Raw genomic sequence first — 18,856 nt, 5'->3', positions numbered from 1 at the left:
CCTTCAGGGATCCTAAAGGGGCCGACAATCTCTCTCCCCATGATTCCAGCCCAAAACATTACTCCACCTCCTCCTTGTTGGCGCTGTAGCCGTGTTTGCGTGGGGTGTCCATCAACCAGCCATTCTCCACTCCATTCATCTGGACCATCGAGCGCTGCACGGCACTCATCCGTGAACAAAACAGTTTTGAAATCAGTCTTCATGTAATGTTTGGCCCACTGGAGCCGTTTCTGCTTGTGTGAAGTGGATAGAGGAGGTCGACAGGATGGCGTATGCACAGCTGCAAACCTCTGAAGGACCCTGCATCTTGTTGTTCGGGGGACGTTGGAGGCACAAGCAGCTTCAAAAACTTGTCTGCTGCTATGACAAGGCTTTTTTGCCGCTGCTCTTTCAACCTGACGTAATTGCCTGTAGGAAAGAGTCCTCAATTTGCCCTTATCAGCACGCACACATGTGTACTGTGAATCAGCTACATACTTCTTGATTGCCAAGACACTTCATCCTGATCATCGCACAATGTTGATTGTAGTCATGCCTTGACCTAAACACTCCACAATTTGTTGCTTCTCAGCAGCCGACACATCCTTTTTCTTTCCCATTTTGGCAGAAAATGTAGGCTGCTTAATAATGTGAGAGAGCCTTCTTAAGTAGTCTTGCCTTTCATTGGACACACCTGCCAAACTAATTAGCACAGGTGTCTGCAATTGCTTACAGTGATATAAAGAGCCCTGACACACATCACCATCAATGAGTTTAACTGACAAACAAACAAATTCTTCCCTTATCACTCCTAAACACTTTTTGCATAATAATTTGGAACGCGGTGTACATGTGCTTTTCCACAAAACACCAGTGGTTCACGTAGTGAATCTTACAGTTCTAACTTGCCAACCGTGGTCTGTATGGAATTGTTCAATAAAGGGCCCAAAATTAAGATAACATAGATGGGAGAGGTCTCTATGAATAGGAATTCCTAAGTATTTGATACCCTGTGAGGGCCAGGCAAAGGGAAAGTTGGACTGGATGGAATCCTATATGGATTTAGGGAGGGAGACATCGAGGGCCTCAGACTTCGCTGCATTGATTTTAAAATTTTACCATGTAACAAAGTGATCTATTTCAGCCATATCAGCAGGGATGGATATATGTGATTGAGTGATATATACTAGGACATCATCAGCAAATAGAGAGCACTTGTACTCGGTGCCTCCCACCTCAATCCACCTAATATTGGGGTTATGGCGAATTGATGAGAGCAGGTGCTCCGTCACTAGGATGTATAAGAGAGGGGACAGAGGACATCCCTGCCTTGTCCCATTGGTGATTGTGAAAGGTGATGAAAATGTTCTGACGCACCCCCTGGGCCTTGGGACACCCGGAGCCGGACCCTTTTTGGTGGATGCTGGTGGTTGTAGTCTTCGTGGCGGCGATCCGGTTCCGTGGCTCAGGGCGGTCAAACCAGTGGCGGAACTATTTATGTGGTTTTGATGTTTAAATGTCCGACTACGCCACCCGTGGATTGCGGTCAGAGTGAACCGCCGCTACAGGGCAGACCGCTAAGGCTGGTGTTGTGGGTGCAGCAGAGCGTAGCATAACTCCCCACGGGAGGAGTATAGCCTCAGGGCAGTGTATGCGGAGGATGGGGGTGATGGTGCAGGGCAGCAGCAGTAACGACACGGAGTCAGTGATGCAGTTCAGGGCCTTTACTCACAGTTCTTATTATCCAGACCACGTCTGCAGGTAACGGCTGCCCACGTCGTACTGTGCTCACCAGGTGAGGGGCTCAGACAACTCCCAGATAACTTTGGAGCGCTTCACAGGACCCCCTTTGTGTGTCCTTTGTCTGGCCTTTCTTACCAACACTTCTGTCCGGCTGCCTCGGGCCTCCTCTTGGTAAACTTGGCGCCAGTTTCCCTGACCCTATGTGGTGCCTTCCTAGCGGGTGGAGCAAGGGGCTGCGCCACATAAAATGTCAGAGCCTCCGGTTTCCAGCTGAGGGTCGTTTCCTGCCTCCACTAGTTCGGGGACCGGTCTCCCCCTTTGGCCTGACCCCTCCACGCAGGTGGATTCGGGCGTGCGGTGGCGACTCGCCCGTCCGCACCCCTGGGATCCCTTCATTCCTCGTTCCTGGAGCCTTCTCCGCTCCTCTTCCTTCCTTCTCCCTCTTGCAGGCCTGGGCCTCTGTTACTAGGCCCGCCTCCGGAGCAGAGCTCATGCAGAGCCCCTGCTCCCTGCCACTTCTGCTCAGACTTCTCTGCACTGAACTAAGATGGTGCCCACCTTTTATACTCCCTTCTCAATGCACCCAGGAACTGCTTCCTCCCTGCTCCTGCACTGCAGGGTTCCCCTTCCTCAGTGTTCCCTCCCCCCACTCCAGCCAGGGACAGGGACTGTCGTGCCCATCTCAGGGGCATATTGGTCGCCCTGCCCCACGGCAATGTGGTGTAATGCATGCAGGTGTCGGGTCCTGATCCACACTCCATCCTTATCTGAGAGTGAGATATCACACCTCTGGGTGAGGTGCAATACGTCTGTAGCAACCGAGCCCTCGGTGCTACAGTTCCATTTATCTTCAGCCTAGGTGACGTATTGTGATACAGGGCCGTGATTTTGGCTATAAAAGGGTCCCCTAGACCCCTACCCCAAGCTTTTTAAGAGAATCATATATGGCGTGCCAGGAGACTCTATGGAATGCTTTCTCAGCATCCAACGAGAGTATCTACTTACAAATTTTTAACTGCATCTAGCCCAGGAAATACTTTGTGCCTAGTAGCAGTGTCTGCTAGTCAGCGGATTATCCCGGCTGTTAAGCAAGCTACACCACCTGTAGTTTGGACACTTAATTTTTTCAAAGGAAATGCTTCGGGACCACGGGATACTTAGTGAAGAGCATCAGGAGGCACCCCAAGGCATAGGGGCTGGGACTGGCACTAGGATGCCTTGCGGTGGACAGCCGAGCTCGATCCTTATAAAAGCTTTTTAACTGCAGCAGCTTTAGTGGACGCTACTGGAGCTGGAATTACGCGGCTGCTGGCATGAGACTTGCCCTCCAATAGATCCTTGTAAATGGATTTAAAGTGTATTCATTCAAATTAGAGGGACAATTTAAATTAAAAAGCTTAGAGCTGCCTCCACCACAGGGGGGCTCTCTCGACCCACCAGCGGACAGGCACCAGTATTGGGAGAGGGGGGCTGGCCGTCAGGGTTCACCGCGGCTCTGGCACAAACCCGGCGACACGGAGGTGGCACGGGCAGGAGCGGACTGGCCGTCTCGGCTTCTCACTTTTTGGATTTTAGAAGGGCATGACATGCCTATATCTGTGTCTCCCCCTCCTTTTACTCCTCCACCTCTTTTCTTTTCGCATGACTATATGTACTTGTCACTTTTCCATGTGTTAGTTGTGTCTTCTGAGCAGTTTGTCAGCTTTTGGACACCTTTGAAGGTGTTTTCTATGTGTTTCTATGTGTTTTTGTTTGCCTGCCATTGGTTTTAACGGTGTTCGAAGGTGTTCGACGAACAGTTCGGCGAACACACGGGTGTTCGACGAACCGAACCGAACTCGAACACTACGGGGGTGGCTCAACACTATTCGTGACGCCACCTGTGGTGTCTGGTGATGATCACCAGCGCTGCAACAGTCCTCTGAGGCAGATGTTAGGGCAGCTTGTGATGGGACGGCTCCACACAGGTTGAGCAGTCCTCAGGGCAGTGTAAGATGGGGCGGTGGTTGCACTGGGCATTGTAGTGCAGGGGGGAACAATGGCGCCGATGAAAGAATGGACTGAGGCAGTACAGTGCAGTCATCCGAGATTTTTACTCACAGTTCTTAAGACACTTCACAGGTGCACTGTACAGGTAAAGGCCTCCCACGTCGCGCTGCGTTCACTGGGCAGGGGTTCAATCCTTCCTCAGGCAGCTTGGGGATACCTGGCAGAACCCCACTTTCTTGTGTTCCTATTTTGACCGTCTTCACACTAGGTTCTTCTCCCTCCTGCTCTATGCTGCCCACTCTCAGTCCTGTTCAGGTACTCTGAAGTCCCTCCTGTCCGTTGGAGTTACACAGACTTGCTTGACCTTCAGGGGACTAGAATGTGGCTGCGATCCCTCTGTCTTCTGACAGATGCGGGGCGTACGGGTGCCGTCCTGCACGCGCCGTACCCCTGGGATCCTTTCTTAGAGCGGAGCCTACTCCCTGCTCCCCTCCTGGGCCTCCTGACTTGGCCATACTTGTGGAGCAGATCTCCTAATGAGACTCTGCTCCCGGACTGTTCTTCTGAACTGTCCGGAGCTGTTCTTCTGAACTGCTCCCTAGAACTGACCTGCCACCGTAAGATGGCTTCCCTATTTATACTCCTACTAAAGTGCTCCCTCTAACTATTTCCTCCACCCATACCCACTACTGGTTCCCCCTACCTTTGGGTCCCCCCCACTCCAGCCAGGGTCAGTGCTCAGCAGCTGCGCTCTGCATGTTGCCCCTCTAGCCGGCCTGGAGCAGTGTAGTGTTTAATGCAGGTGTTTGGGGTTCCGTGCAGCACTCCCACCTTACCTGAAAGAAGGGAGACACCCCACCTCTGGGTGAGGTGCAGTACCTCTGGGCGACTGAACCCTTAGGGGCGCCACAGCAGCATTCCGGGAGCAAGGGGAGGTAATCGCCGATACTTACCTCCTCTCCGGCGTCCCGTGCCGTCACTCTGCCGGGTCCCGATGGTTGTCATGGTGACCAGACAGCAAAAAGCTACTTTGATCATGCGCACTGCGCAATCAAAGTAACTTCTCTCTGTGCAGCGCTGACAGGCTGTATAGCACAGGGATGCCGCTGCATCCCTATACTATACAGGCAATCAGACTACAAAAAGTGAAAGCCCCATAGTGGGACAATGTGTAAAAGTAAGAAAAGCGTCAGAAAGTGAAAAAAAAAAAAAAGTTGTAAAAATATTAAAAAAATGAAAAAAATAATCACCAAAAAATAAAAATATATTCTATCCATGAATAAATATGGTTTATCATCATACCGCCAAACAAAAAATGGAATAAAACGCGATCAAAAAGACGAATGTAAATAAAAATGGTACCGCTGAAAACATCATCTTGTCCCGAAAAAAACAAGCTGCCATATTGCTCCATCAGCCGAAAAAATAAAAAAGTTATAGCTCTCAGAATAAAGCGATGCAGAAATTTTTTTTTTATATAAAATAGTTTTTATGTGTAAAAGTGCCAAAGCATAAAAAAAATATCAATGTGATACTGCTGTAAACATACTGACCCAAAAAATAAAGATACCTTATCAATTTTACCACATGTGAAATGGAATTAAAAAAAAAAAAAAAACAATTCCTGAATTGTTGGTTTTTGTTTATTCTACCTCCCAAAAATCGTAATAGAAAGTGATCAAAAAATGTCACGTGCCTGAAAATTGTACCAATAAAAATGGCAACTCGTCCTGCAAAAAATAAGTCATCACATGACTCTGTCAGCTGAAATATGCAAAAATTATAGCTCTCAAGATATGGAGATGCAAAAACTAGTCATTGCAAAAAAAAAGCGTCTTTTAGTGTGTGACAACTGTCAATCATAAAAACCCGATGAATCTGGTATCGCTGTAATCACACCGACCCGAAGAATAAAGTCATCTAATCACTTATACCGCACGAAAAACGCCATAAAAAAAAACTCTAGGGTTAGGGTTGTGCTAGGGTTAGGGTTAGGGTTGTGCTAGGGTTAGGGATGTACTAGGGTTAGGGTTGTGCTATGGTTAGTGTTATGCTAGGGTTAGGGTTGTGCTAGGGTTAGGGTTGTGCTAGGGTTAAGATTGTGCTAGTGTTAGGGTTGTGCTAGGGTTAGGGTTGTGCTAGGGTTAGGGCTATGCTAGGGTTGAGATTTTTTCAAAAGTAAGGAAAAAAATGAGGACGATATGGCGACTAGTGTTGAGCGCAAGTACTCCCTACATTTGCATCGGGCGCTGGGATATGCACCGAGTATCGCGGGTGCTCGAGTGACATGCTCAAATCTCTGCCCCATATCCTTCGCGGCCAAACCTTGCAGTGATTGCCTGCCATGCACGAGTGATCCACGCTTGCTTTTTTTGGGTGTTTAACAACTGTGAAACATGCGGGGGGGACTTGAGCATGTCACTTGAGCACCTGCGATACATGGTGCATACCTGAGTACCCGATGCAAACTCAAAGAGCGAGCACTTGCGCTCAAGACTAATAGCAACTTATTCAATATGATGACCTAATCTTATAAATTTTTGTGTTGTTACTCTGGGTTCAAAATGTTCACTGTACCCCTTAATAAAATCGTTGAGGTGTCTAGTTTCTAAAATGTGGTCACTTGTGGGTGGTTTCCACTGTTTAGGCGCATCAGGGGCTCTCCAAATGTGACATGGCGTCCGCTCTCCATTCCAGCCAATTTTGCGTTCAAAATGTCACACAATGCTCCTTCCCTTCTGAACTCTGCCATGCGCCCAAACAGTGTATTTTCCCCACATATGGGGTATCCGCATGCTCAGGAGAAATTGCACAAAAGTTTTTGTGGTTCATTTTCTCCTCTTACCATTGCGAAAATAAAAAAATTGGGACTAAAACATAAATTCCATGTTATAAACTTCTGTGAAGCACCTGGGGGTTCAGGGTGCTCACCACACATCTAGATAAGTTCCCTGAGGAGTCTAGTTTCCAAAATGGTGTCACTTGTGGGGGGTTTCCACTGTTTAGGCACATCAAGGGCTTTCCAAACGCAACATGGCGTCCGCTAATTATTCAAGCAAATTTTACATTCAAAAAGTCAAATGGCGCTCCTTCCCTTCCGAGCACTTCGTGCACCCAAACAGTGGTTTGCCCCTACATATGGGGTATTGGCGTGCTCAGGAGAAATTGCACAACAAATGTTGGGGTCTATTTTTTCCTATTACCCTTGCAAAAATAAAAAAATTGGGGTCTAAAGTAACATTTTGTGAAAAAAGTTAAATGTTTATTTTTTTCTTCCACGTTCCAAAAATTCCTTTGAAGCACCTGAAGTGTTAATAAACTTCTTGAATGTGGTTTTGAGCACCTTGAGGGCTGCAGTTTTTAGAATGGTGTCACTTTTGGGTATTTTTGACATAAAGGCCCCTCAAAGTCATTTCAAATGTGATGTGGTCCCTAAAAAAATGGTTTTGTAAATCTTGTTGCAAAAATGAGAAATCGCTGGTCAAATTTTAACCCTTATAACTTCCTAACAAAAAAAAATTTGGGCTCCAAAATAGTGCTGATGTAAAGTAGACATGTGGTAAATGTTATTTATTAACTATTTTGTGTGACATATCTCTCTGATTTAAGGGCATAAAAATTCAAAGTTTGAAAATTGCAAAATTTTCACCAAATTTCTGATTTTTTCACAAATAAACACAAGTCATATCGAAGAAAGTTTACCACTATCATGAAGTACAATATGTCATGAAAAAACAATCTCAGAATCAGTGAGATCCGTTGTAGTGTTCCAGAGTTATTATTACCTCATAAAGTGACAGTGGTCAGAATTGTAAAAATTGGCCTGGTCATTAATGTGTAAACCACCCTTGGGGGTAAAGAGGTTAAATACTGACTAAACTTTTGTACAAACTTTTATATTTTTTGGCCTTTTAATTCCCTACAGATTGGTGGGGATTGAAGTCCTAAGACTTCAGTTGATTGCTTTAAAGACATAGATTTAAGTTTCTTAGAGCCAACGATAACGCAAATTCTTTAACATAGTGGGCTCCTTGATATTTTTGGTGCATTTCACTCTAACAAAGAATAGATTAAAACGAGCACACGAAATGACAGTCTTAGTAAAGTAGCCCCTAAGTGTATCTTGGTCAGTAATAATGGCAGGAGAAATATGTAAAATTCTAACTCAAGTAAAAAACCTGAAAAGATATATATGATGGTTGTCATTTTCCAGTGATTTGAAACTCATAGCTAAATGGATGCAGATATGTTCACACATAACCTGGAGAAGATTATCCTGCCTTATATTTGGGAAAAATGGGTTAGGGATTAATCAAATCTATAATAACCATATAATGAAGCATCAGTTTGCTGGCCAGTTCTTCCGTGACACAGTTCGTGTTCCAGCCTTGATGTTCTTGGATGAACTAGATTATGGCTTTGGATATTGTAATCACAAGAACAGAATAATCTGCAAAACGAATGGAACAACATTCATCGGCCTATATCTGAATTAAGTTGCCTTTCTGTGTGGCATAAAAGGCAAATGAAAATCTATCAAAATATGAACATTTCTTCAAGTTTATGATTATTTTTGCCTTTAAATAATCAAAACATAGTGAACTAATTGTATTCCTCTTAAAATTTTGTATATTCTGCTATCTAACCTAGGAGGAGCACCAGTATTTGAAGTTATAACTACAGTACATGAAGTCATGTAAACATATGAATATAGTAGAATATATGGTTTTCATGTGAAAATTATATGGTGGGATTGTGGGGGATTACTAAATGAATTTACAAATTATTATGTTTAATGTTTTCCTATGAGTATTATTATGAAAATGAATGATATTAACTTCTCTTCCTTTCTTTGCAGTATACAGCGACGGCTATCGTTACAACTACCCATCCTCCACCATGCCTACTTGCCATCAATAGGTGGCGTGGATGCAAGCTGTGCCAGTCCGTGTGTAAGCCCTAGTGCCAGCCCCCGGCACAGACATGTGCAGCCTTCCTTCCAAGTCATGGTCTCTGGCCTGTAGAAATGGCTGAAACAGGCTTCCTGGACTACTCCTGTAATTTCTCAAGAAAGACTCAACTGCACATTCTGATATAGAATCTTTGCTATACACGTGACATTTGCTCTTAATATATCGAGACAGAGGAATTCTAAGGATGTCACCCTGGGAGGCCGATTTCAACCAGCATGGGCTTTTAATGAAAGAGTTAGAGAGATGCACAGAGTTATACCTGGAGCCTTATTTGTGGAGTTTTTGTTTCTTTACTCAGAGGACTCAGATAAAATAATTCTTCCCAAAACTCTACGAGCAAAAGAACAAGAGAACAGAATTCTGAAACTTGCACAAAGGAAATAAAGAAATTTAGAAAGAAGTAACTTTTTAAATCCAACTCACAAATGCTACGACTATGGCTGCTATGAACTTTGGTTAGTACACTTTATACACATGTAAAAACGTAAAAAAAAAGGAAAAAAAAATATTAATAAAGAAAAAAAAAAAAAAAGGAGGAGACAGCACAGCTAGGAATTATTTACAGAGAAACACACACGGGTTTGCACAATTCTGCGGAGATGCTGATTGCAGTCCATTATGATAAGCCCTGCTCGTGTTCACATGTCAGACAAAAAAATAAGAGCATCTTTACAAATGATCCCTCAGGTGACAGCAAGACATGCAGTATTACCAAGGTTTTGTCTCTGTAACTGAACTAAGCTGTTTTTACAATGGTATATATTTAAAGCAGTATGGAGTCAACAGGAAACCAAGGTTTTACTGTACTGAGCCAGAACAATTTGCAGCACAGCACTTCTGAGAATTTAGGAACGGATATGTTCCTGCGCTCGCCATTTGGGACTATGTTTTATCAAGGTTTCTGTATTTTTTTGTAATGCACAGAACTGAGCGACTTGCAGGCTTGGGACCTAGTAAATAGCTTATATGTCACAAGATGGATGATTTGTCACAATTTGTGTTTGATTTGTTCCATACAGTGCCACAGATAAAAAAAAAAGTACAATAAAACCAATGTTACTGTGGATTCAGGTTCCTTAGGCATTCCCGCACTGTTTAACGACATATGCCGTTGCGCCAGAATTGTGTTACGTTTTCTTTATTAATGAATTCAGCCAACCCCGAAGTATTTTTTCATCAGGTTCAGAGAACTTTATGAGACTTACAGTCCACTTTCTGCAACAAAGGTCTTGAATTGATACATGTCAGACAGGATTAAAGTTCTTTGCAAATTTTGTACTACATTGTATGTATATATATATACACACCGAGTTTGATTGGTAAATGCACCAAACGATGAATATGCATTGGAGAAAACTTTATATTTGGAATATGAGAGTGAATTTCAATAATCGTTAGATTACTATGAGCCATCAATATTTTAAAAGAATCTCAAACTAAACTAAATACAAGTACAATAAGACTTGTTCATCAGAATGATGGAAATAGCACAACATGGCAGGTACTTTCAGCTACTTTCCGTATACATTAGTCTTACTCTGTGCTACAGAAAAGCTGTTAACATCTCCTTGTATGTGCATGGTTGTAACGTCTATCTCTGAACATCATGCTATAGCTTACATGTGAAACTAAGAGTTCAGTAACTTTGTTAATACATTTTATTACTTGTATATCTTGTACTGAAACTGGCCTAGCCTGGTTTATAGGCCAAAGCTGCTTTCATAGTTCTGCAGTCTTCAGAGCTGAACTCTCCCAGCATTCTCGGCTGTTCCAATGTTTGCATGGAGCTTTATCTGCTGATTTCATTTAAACTGTAGGACAATGAATTGGTCCAGGGCTGTGTCTGAAAACAAGTTTGTTTGTTTCTTTGTTTTTAATGAAGACCATCAGAACTGTGAATACAACTCTGGGCAGGATGTATCTCTAGTTCAGTAAGAGATATGTAATGCATTGTATTAATAAAGCTGCTTGTCTTTTTATGTGGAATAAGGTAAAGATCAGCAATGGACATACCATTTAATCACACTCAGGCATCCTTAAAGAGGTTTTAATGGTAAAACTTACTAATATGTCATAAAGTGTTATGATGGGTTATATTAAAGTTTTTAAGAGAATCTGTCACCAGGTTTTTGCTACCGCATCTGAGAGCAGCATATTGCTGGGGCAGAGACCCTGAATCCAACGATGTATCACTTAGTTTACTAGGTGCAGAAGTTGTGGCACAGAGATCTTGGTTGCAGCAGAGCTGAGAAAGCTGAGAAAGCTGCCCCCACCCACACCAAGCTCTCTATGTAGATAGTCTAATGACAGCTGCTTATCACAGGAGGGTGAAGTCGAACTAGCAAGCGCTTGCCAGCTAGTTTAAGCAATGATAATGTCCTGGTGATAAAACCTTCAATGTAAGTAAACAACAGCACACAGCCTGATGACACTTATTGAACGCAGTGTTTCAGCCCCTACCTCATGCTCTTTACCCTAGCTTCCCCCTGGGTGACACCTTGCTGCGCATTGACAGGACGTTTTAACAGGGGAGGTCTCTGTGTCCATAAGAATTAAGATGGTGGCAGTCCCATTTCCTGACTTGTTCTTTCTATGTTAATTTCTGTGCAAGCACTGAAAAGCAGATAGTTATGTTCAGTGCAAGTGCAGATACAGGAGGGTGTAAAATAACCATTGATGACATATTAAGGAGTTTTACCATAGAGAGACCAACTGCATTAAAAGTCGAGAAATCCACCACAATTTCAGAAGTTGACATTGCACGTGTTTTTATGTCATGGTGAAAACACATGAAAATAACGTGAGATAAAGGTTGAACAGGATGAAAAAATGTAGACGTTTAGAGACAACCTGTCTCAGGTCTTTATCGTAGAGTTGCTTAATTCAAATGCCAGAGTAGGAAGGATAAGGTATGCAGGATGAGGTATGCACATATGGCTCTGCAATAGTGCCATACAGTTACAACAGGCACCTTGGATTCAGTTTTCTTGGCCGCAGTGCTATACATAAATACCTCTTACTGCAGAAACCCTGATTACCGGGCTTGCTGAGGTTTTGATAAAATCACAGTTTTATCTGCTGCAGATCTACCAGTTCTCTGAATGTTGAGCTGTGTATAACCCGCACACACCACTGATTGGCAGTTTATACACAATGCACACAGAAAGCTGCCAATCAGCAATGGGGGCAGGGTTATTCAGAAGTCATGAATTTGAATTATCTCATGGCAGTAGGTTTACCAGTCATCTCAGAATAATCTCCTGCTGATAAAACTGTGATTTTATCAAAGCTACAACAAGCAGCCCAGTAAGTGACACATCACTGGAATCAGAGTTTCTATCACTACATTATGCTGCCAACAAATTAGGTGGCAAAAAATGGTGACATATTCCTTTTAAGCTTTCTATAAAATGGTTCTTGCCTGTAAATTGAGTGTTTTAGAAAATTCAACGACTGTCGTAATCCCTTACACATTAAAACATCTTTTAAAGTCACCTTAAAAGAGGCAGAAGTCCAACAATTACCAACCTTCACAATATTTCATTTCTATAGAAACATATTTTTATATCCATCCCATAATACAATATGTTCTGTTCACTTTGGATATTATAAATTTGGAAATGAAAGTGGCTAAGGTCTATGTATTCATGGTTGTGACAACTTCAGTTTTGCCACTTTCCAACCACTCTGTGCTATTTTCACCTACTGTTTAATAAGTCTGATCGTGTCATCTATTTTGAACATGAATGCATTTTGAGCATAAATGAACGGTACCAATCATTAGGTAAACGGCGACAGTGTTTTTGTTACCCCTCACAATAATAATTAATAGCACCACAAAACAATAGAGTTCACGGTTACCAAAATGTAACTTAAATATCAATGCTGAGGTTTGTTTTAGATAGACATACAGTAAATGGTAAAAGTGTCTTGATACTCATTTATATGTATTAACAGCCATTTAATTGTATTCAAATCTGTAGTTTTACTTGTTTGATAAAAAAAGAGAAAACCTTATTGAGAATGGTGTTGTTGTTTTCATTTACAACCTAGGAGTGAGCTGTGCAACGTACGGTGTCCGAGGCACTCCTCAGTCCTTACAGCAATAAGAAAGTCCGGTGTAACTGCGTGTATACTCTGAATGTACTGTAGTCTAAAACATAGTCTTTCTTTCCCAATGGATGGCTCCCATACGCAAACCATATTCTTACCAAATAAAATAATGCCATATTGTGACATGAAGCTTTGTATCATGAAGCTTTGTATTTTGGCGTACATTGACGTTTTGTTACGCAGTCCATTCAATTACTTGACATAATTTATTTTTAATAGAAAGGATAAAAACTGGAAGAATGTAAAAAAATTATCACTTTGGCATAAAGGGGACCTATCCGCTGACTCAAGCTGCCCGAACCACAGGCAGCATGAATCAGTCACCAAATGCATTACTGCAACCAGGTGTTAGACATCGCAGTGTATCAGAGAAAGCATATTTTGAAAAATCAGAAGGGGGCAGGTCCGGCTCCAGGTTTTTCTGGGCCCCGGGCGAAAGAGTCTCAGTGGGCCCCTTTAAAACATACCACGATTCATGACGCACAGATACCGCAGAGAAATATAGGTATAGTACAATGCAAAGATTTCACTTCTTACATTACATGAGTGATATCTATTGTAAATTCTACAATAGCTCAGAAACCGGCGAATCGCTCCACACAGTATACTGGCCCCCATAAAATGCTCCATATAGAAAACTGGCCCCTATATAGCGCTCCATACGGAATACTGGCCCCCATATAACGCTCTATACAGAATACTGGCCCCCATAAAAAGCTCCGTACAGGATACTGGCCCCCATATAATGCTCCATACAGGATACTGGTCCCCTTATAATGCTCCATACAGGATATTGGCCCCCATATAATGCTCCATGCAGGCTGTTCCCCACACATAATGCCCTGTGCAGAATGTCCCTTTCCCCCCATATAATGCCCCATGCAGGATGTTCCTTTCCCCCCCATATAATGCACCATGCAGGATGTCAGCCCCCCCGCTCTTTAAAATGCCCCATGCAGGATGTCACCCCCCCTCTTTATAATGCCCCATGCACAATGTCACCCCCTCTCTCTATAATGCCCCATGCAGGATGTCACCCCCCTCTTTATAATGCCCCATGCAGGATGTCACCCCCCTCTTTATAATGCCCCATGCAGGATGTCACCCCCTCTCTTTATAAGGCCCCATGCAGGATATCACCCCCCTCTCTTTATAATGCCCAATGCAGGATGTCACCCCGTCTCTTTATAATGCCCCATGCAGGATATCACCCCCCTCTCTTTATAATGCCCCATGCAGGATATCAACCCCCTTCTCTTTATAATGCCCTATGCAGGATGTCACCCCCTCTCTTTATAATGCCCCATGCAGGATGTCACCCCCTCTCTTTATAATGCCCCATGCAGGATGTCACCCCCCTCTATTTAAAATGCCCCATGCACAGGATGTCACCCCCCCTCTTTACAATGCCCCATGCAGGATGTCACCCCTCTCTCTATAATGCCCCATGAAGGATGTCACCCCCCTCTTTATAATGCCCCATGCAGGATGTCACCCCCCCTCTCTTTATAATGCCCCATGCAGGATGTCACCCCCTCTCTTTATAATGCCCCATGCAGGATATCACCCCCCTCTCTTTATAATGCCCCATGCAGGATATCACCCCCCTCTCTTTATAATGCCCAATGCCGGATATCACCCCCCTCTCTTTATAATGCCCCATGCAGGATGTCACCCCCTCTCTTTATAATGCCCCATGCAGGATATCACCCCCCCTCTTTATAATGCCCCATGCAGGATGTCACTCCCTCTCTTTATAATGCCCCATGCAGGATATCACCCCCCTCTCTTTATAATGCCTCATGCAGGATGTCACCCCCTCTCTTTAAAATGCCCCATGCAGGATGTCACCCCCTCTCTTTATAATGCCCCATGCAGGATGTCACCCCCTCTCTTTATAATGCCCCATGCAGGATATCACCCCCCTCTATTTATAATGCCCCATGCAGGATATCACCCCCCTCTCTTTATAATGCCTCATGCAGGATATCACCCCCCTCTCTTTATAATGTCCCATGCAGGATATCACCCCCCTCTCTTTATAATGCCCAATGCAGGATATCACCCCCCTCTCTTTATAATGCCCCATGCCGGATGTCACCCCCTCTCTTTATAATGCCCCATGCAGGATGTCACTCCCTCTCTTTATAATGCCCCATGCAGGATATCACCCCCCTCTCTTTATAATGCCCCATGCAGGATGTCACCCCCTCTCTTTAAAATGCCCCATGCAGGATGTCACCCCCTCTCTTTATAATACCCCATGCAGGATATCACCTCCCTCTCTTTATAATGCCCCATGCAGGATGTCACTCCCTCTCTTTATAATGCCCCATGCAGGATATCACCCCCCTCTCTTTATAATGCCCCATGCAGGATGTCACCCCCTCTCTTTAAAATGCCCCATGCAGGATGTCACCCCCTCTCTTTATAATACCCCATGCAGGATATCACCTCCCTCTCTTTATAATGCCCCATGCAGGATGTCACCCTTCTCTTTAAAATGCCCCATGCAGGATGTCACTCCCTCTCTTTATAATGCCCCATGCAGGATACCACCCCCCTCTCTTTATAATACCCCATGCAGGATATCACCCCCCTCTCTTTATAATGCCCCATGCAGGATGTCACCCCCTCTCTTTATAATGCCCCATGCAGGATGTCACCCTCCCATATAATGCCCCATGCAGGATGTCACCCCCCCACATTATGCCCCATACCTCCATACATAAAAAAAAAAATCAAATACTCACCTCACTCCTCCTCATCTGCTGCCGCTGCTCAGGTCCGGACTCCAGCGTTGCCGGTGTCGTCCCGCTCTGCGCTGCCTGTGACGTCTCAGGGGAGGGCGCGGTGGAAAGACATCACCACACCCTCTGACCTGAGATGTCACAGGCAGCGCACAGCAGGAAGACAGCGGATCTGTGGAGGCACGGGGAGAGGTAAGTATCCGGCTGCCGGGGCCCTGAGCAAGCGGGGGAGAAGGGCGGACACTGGCACCGCTCTCCTCCGCCCATAGCCCAGCGGGGTGCCCGACTGCAAGTGGGCCCCCTCGCCTGTTCAGTGCCCCGGCACTTGCCCGGGTGCGCCGGGTGCTGACGCCGGCCCTGGAAGGGGGCTATGACTGATGACTAGCCCATGGCAGTTCCCCTGTGACTCCTCCCTGCCCTGCTCCCCCTGACTGACACTTAGGGAGAGAGCTTTCAGTCATGGGGAGCGTGGCAGGAGGAAGGATATATGCCTTAAACTAGTCATCTAGATGCATAGTCCTCGGCCAGTTGTTCAAAGTATGTTTTCTCTGCTGCAGCGTTTCAGAGTTAGGCCACGGCCCCACTATCACTATTTGGTCAGTATTCGGTCAGTATTTTTTCTCAGGAGTTGGAGCCAAAACCAGGTGTGGAACAATCAGAGAAAAGGTATAATAGAAACAAGTCACCAATTCTGCATTTATCACTCACTCCTGGTTTTGGTTCCCACTCCTGAGAAAAAATACTGACCGAATACTGACCAAATACTGATAATGGGTCCATGGCCTAACACATACACCTCTCTAGTAACGCAACTAATGTCTGATTCATGCTGCCACTGGTTCAGGCAACATGAATCAGCTGAAAAGTTCCATTTAAAGGGAATCTGTCATGTCTCCAAATACTATTAACCTGCAGATGTAGGGTTAATCTGTAGGTTAAAAGCATTACAATGCTGTCCAGCCGCCTTACTGAAAGCTCGGCTACTGGGAGAAAATTAACTTTATTCCTCCGAGGGAGCTGCTGGCTTTCAGTCATAAGGTTATGCCCGTAACGGCTATAGTCATCCCTCATAGCATTGTGAGCGGCGACTGTAATCACACCTGGCACTTTGATTAACAGTTCGCTCTGCACAGATGCGCTGCAGGGTGATCTATCAGAGTGCGGGGTCATAGTTAAAGCTGCCATTCACTGTCTACTAAGCGGTGACTGCAGCCACTCCGAGCATGCCTCTATGACCTAAATCCGGCAGCTTACGAAAGAAATAAAGTTAATTTTCTCTCAGTAGCCGCAATCAGCATTAAGCATTGTATGCCTATTAACCGACAGATTAACCCTATATCTCCGGGTTTATTGCATTTGAGGACATGACATTTTCACTTTAAAGAGCACGTCACCATAAATCTACTGTATATTTTTTACTTAGTCTAAATGTTGGTGCTCTCCTGAATCTGGCATTGTTTTTCCTTTGTTCCTACGTATCTCCAGTCCTGAGATATGGCACACACCTCCGTGCACATAAACGTAATTTTTTCAGCCAAGTGTGCATGGTCCCTAGCTCTTCTCTGAGGGGGTCTTCTTGAGAACCATGCTCAGTTGGCTTAGAAGACTACATTTATATACAGGGAGGAGGCCATATCTCAGGAATGGAGAGGCGCAAGAACAAAAAATAAAAAACGCCTGATTTAGAAGAATAGTGGTATTTACACCAAGTAAGCAAAATTACATCTTTATAGCAAGCATCAGGTCTTCTTTAAAGAAATGGTACAGGGAAATTATGTACACTATGCTATGCCCACTCAAGGGCATGAGGGGATGGTGCATAATTCAAGAAGCCTGTCTGAGTCATGTACGACCTTCTTTGGACATGTACTTGGCATAACACAGTGTACACATTTTGCCAGGAGTGTTACTATAAATCCCTCCTTATAAACACTTCTTCATCATGTGCTAATAAACAATTTATTACTGATAATTTCCCAAAGATTTTAAAGGGCAACTACACTGATCCAACTGAAACCATCATCTCCTAAAAGGAAAATTGCAGAAATCGACATACATGTTGTATGAGCTAGCTAGATAGCTCTTTACTTTTTTAGTGGGCTAGTCCTGCTTTGACAGTCTGAGTATATATTTTTTCATGTTGTATGAATATTCTCTATGAGGGAGTTGTTTATAGTGATTTTGTAATCTGCACCCATAAAGTGGCAGTCCCTCGGTGTTTTGACAATAGGAGTGCTTACACAGGACTTTAATGTAGGCAGACAGATTTATATGTTTGAGAAACATAGCACTAGCTCCATCTCATAAATTTGCCTTCACTTTCATAAAAAGCCCTGAGTAACAATGAAAATGACCAGATGATTTAATTGAATGTAATCTTATTTATTGATATTTATTGATTTCCCTTTCAATATAAGCTATATTGATTCTTTAAACACAAGCACAATAAATTTACACAGTCCATTTCTTGCTTGTAGGACATGAGATAGCTAATTATTTATAGGATTGTCATGTTAAGCACACACAGTGATGAATCACTGACTATTTTGTATTTTACCAAACTTACCCTAATCTGGATCACTCCATGATGACCAATATCCTGGGACATAAGACACATGTACATAATGTAAACACACATGACGATAGAAATCCTTTGCAATAGCCAAAATAAAAGTGTTGGTCTCCTAGAGATGAGTGTGGGCGTCTGTGTTTGTGAATCTTCATTGTGTGCCAGTTGTTCATAGCCAACTCCATAAGGTTCACTGTCTTAATATTTTGTATACCTGTATCTTACTTTCTAATACACATATCATGACCCTACTATACACCACATAATATACAATGTTTTGTTCATGAAGTCCACAACATAAAATGAAGTGTACTGTACAGAGCCTGTGACAGGTGGCAATTTCCAATTCTGTTATTGCACAAATGCTTTAAGACTAGATTGGAACTGCCAGGATGAGCGTGAAACTGGAAACTTTCTTGTATCCTTATAATGCATGATATTAATTTTTAATAAATTATTAATCTGTTTTTATGAATAAAATATTAAAACATACCAGATTCTCACAATTTATGTGCCTGATGACAAGACCATGTCTTAAATTTGTATTTCTTTTTTAATATACTGTATTCAGGGTTTTAGCAACAGGTTAGAATTTCTGAAAACCCATGAGAAAAGTTCTACGAAAATTACAATTTTAAAGTGTGAGATTTTTTTTTAAAATCTCGAATAAAGAGGAAAAAGATCAGCTAGAAAAATGAATTCAGTTTGGAGTACAACTCATTACTATAAGTGTTGAGCGA

At 43.6% G+C, this 18,856-nt stretch overlaps 1 protein-coding gene across 1 annotated transcript in view; it reads left to right on the top strand.

The window, feature by feature from the left end:
• Positions 1–9,345, top strand: part of GABBR2 (gamma-aminobutyric acid type B receptor subunit 2) — a 1,360,263-nt gene extending 1,350,918 nt beyond the window's left edge. The window contains exon 19 of the mRNA XM_073678612.1: positions 8,570–9,345. Coding sequence (XP_073534713.1) covers positions 8,570–8,735 — 166 coding nt within the window. The 3' untranslated portion in view covers positions 8,736–9,345. The remainder of the gene's footprint in view (positions 1–8,569) is intronic.
• The last annotated feature ends 9,511 nt before the right edge of the window (positions 9,346–18,856 follow it).

Source organism: Phyllobates terribilis, unplaced genomic scaffold, assembly GCF_046119375.1.
Source record: "Phyllobates terribilis strain yellow unplaced genomic scaffold, ASM4611937v1 Scaffold_4__5_contigs__length_816908805, whole genome shotgun sequence".
NCBI classification, from domain to species: domain Eukaryota; kingdom Metazoa; phylum Chordata; class Amphibia; order Anura; family Dendrobatidae; genus Phyllobates; species Phyllobates terribilis.
Note: the sequence above shows the minus strand (reverse complement) of the source record. Positions and strands in the feature narration are given on the sequence as shown.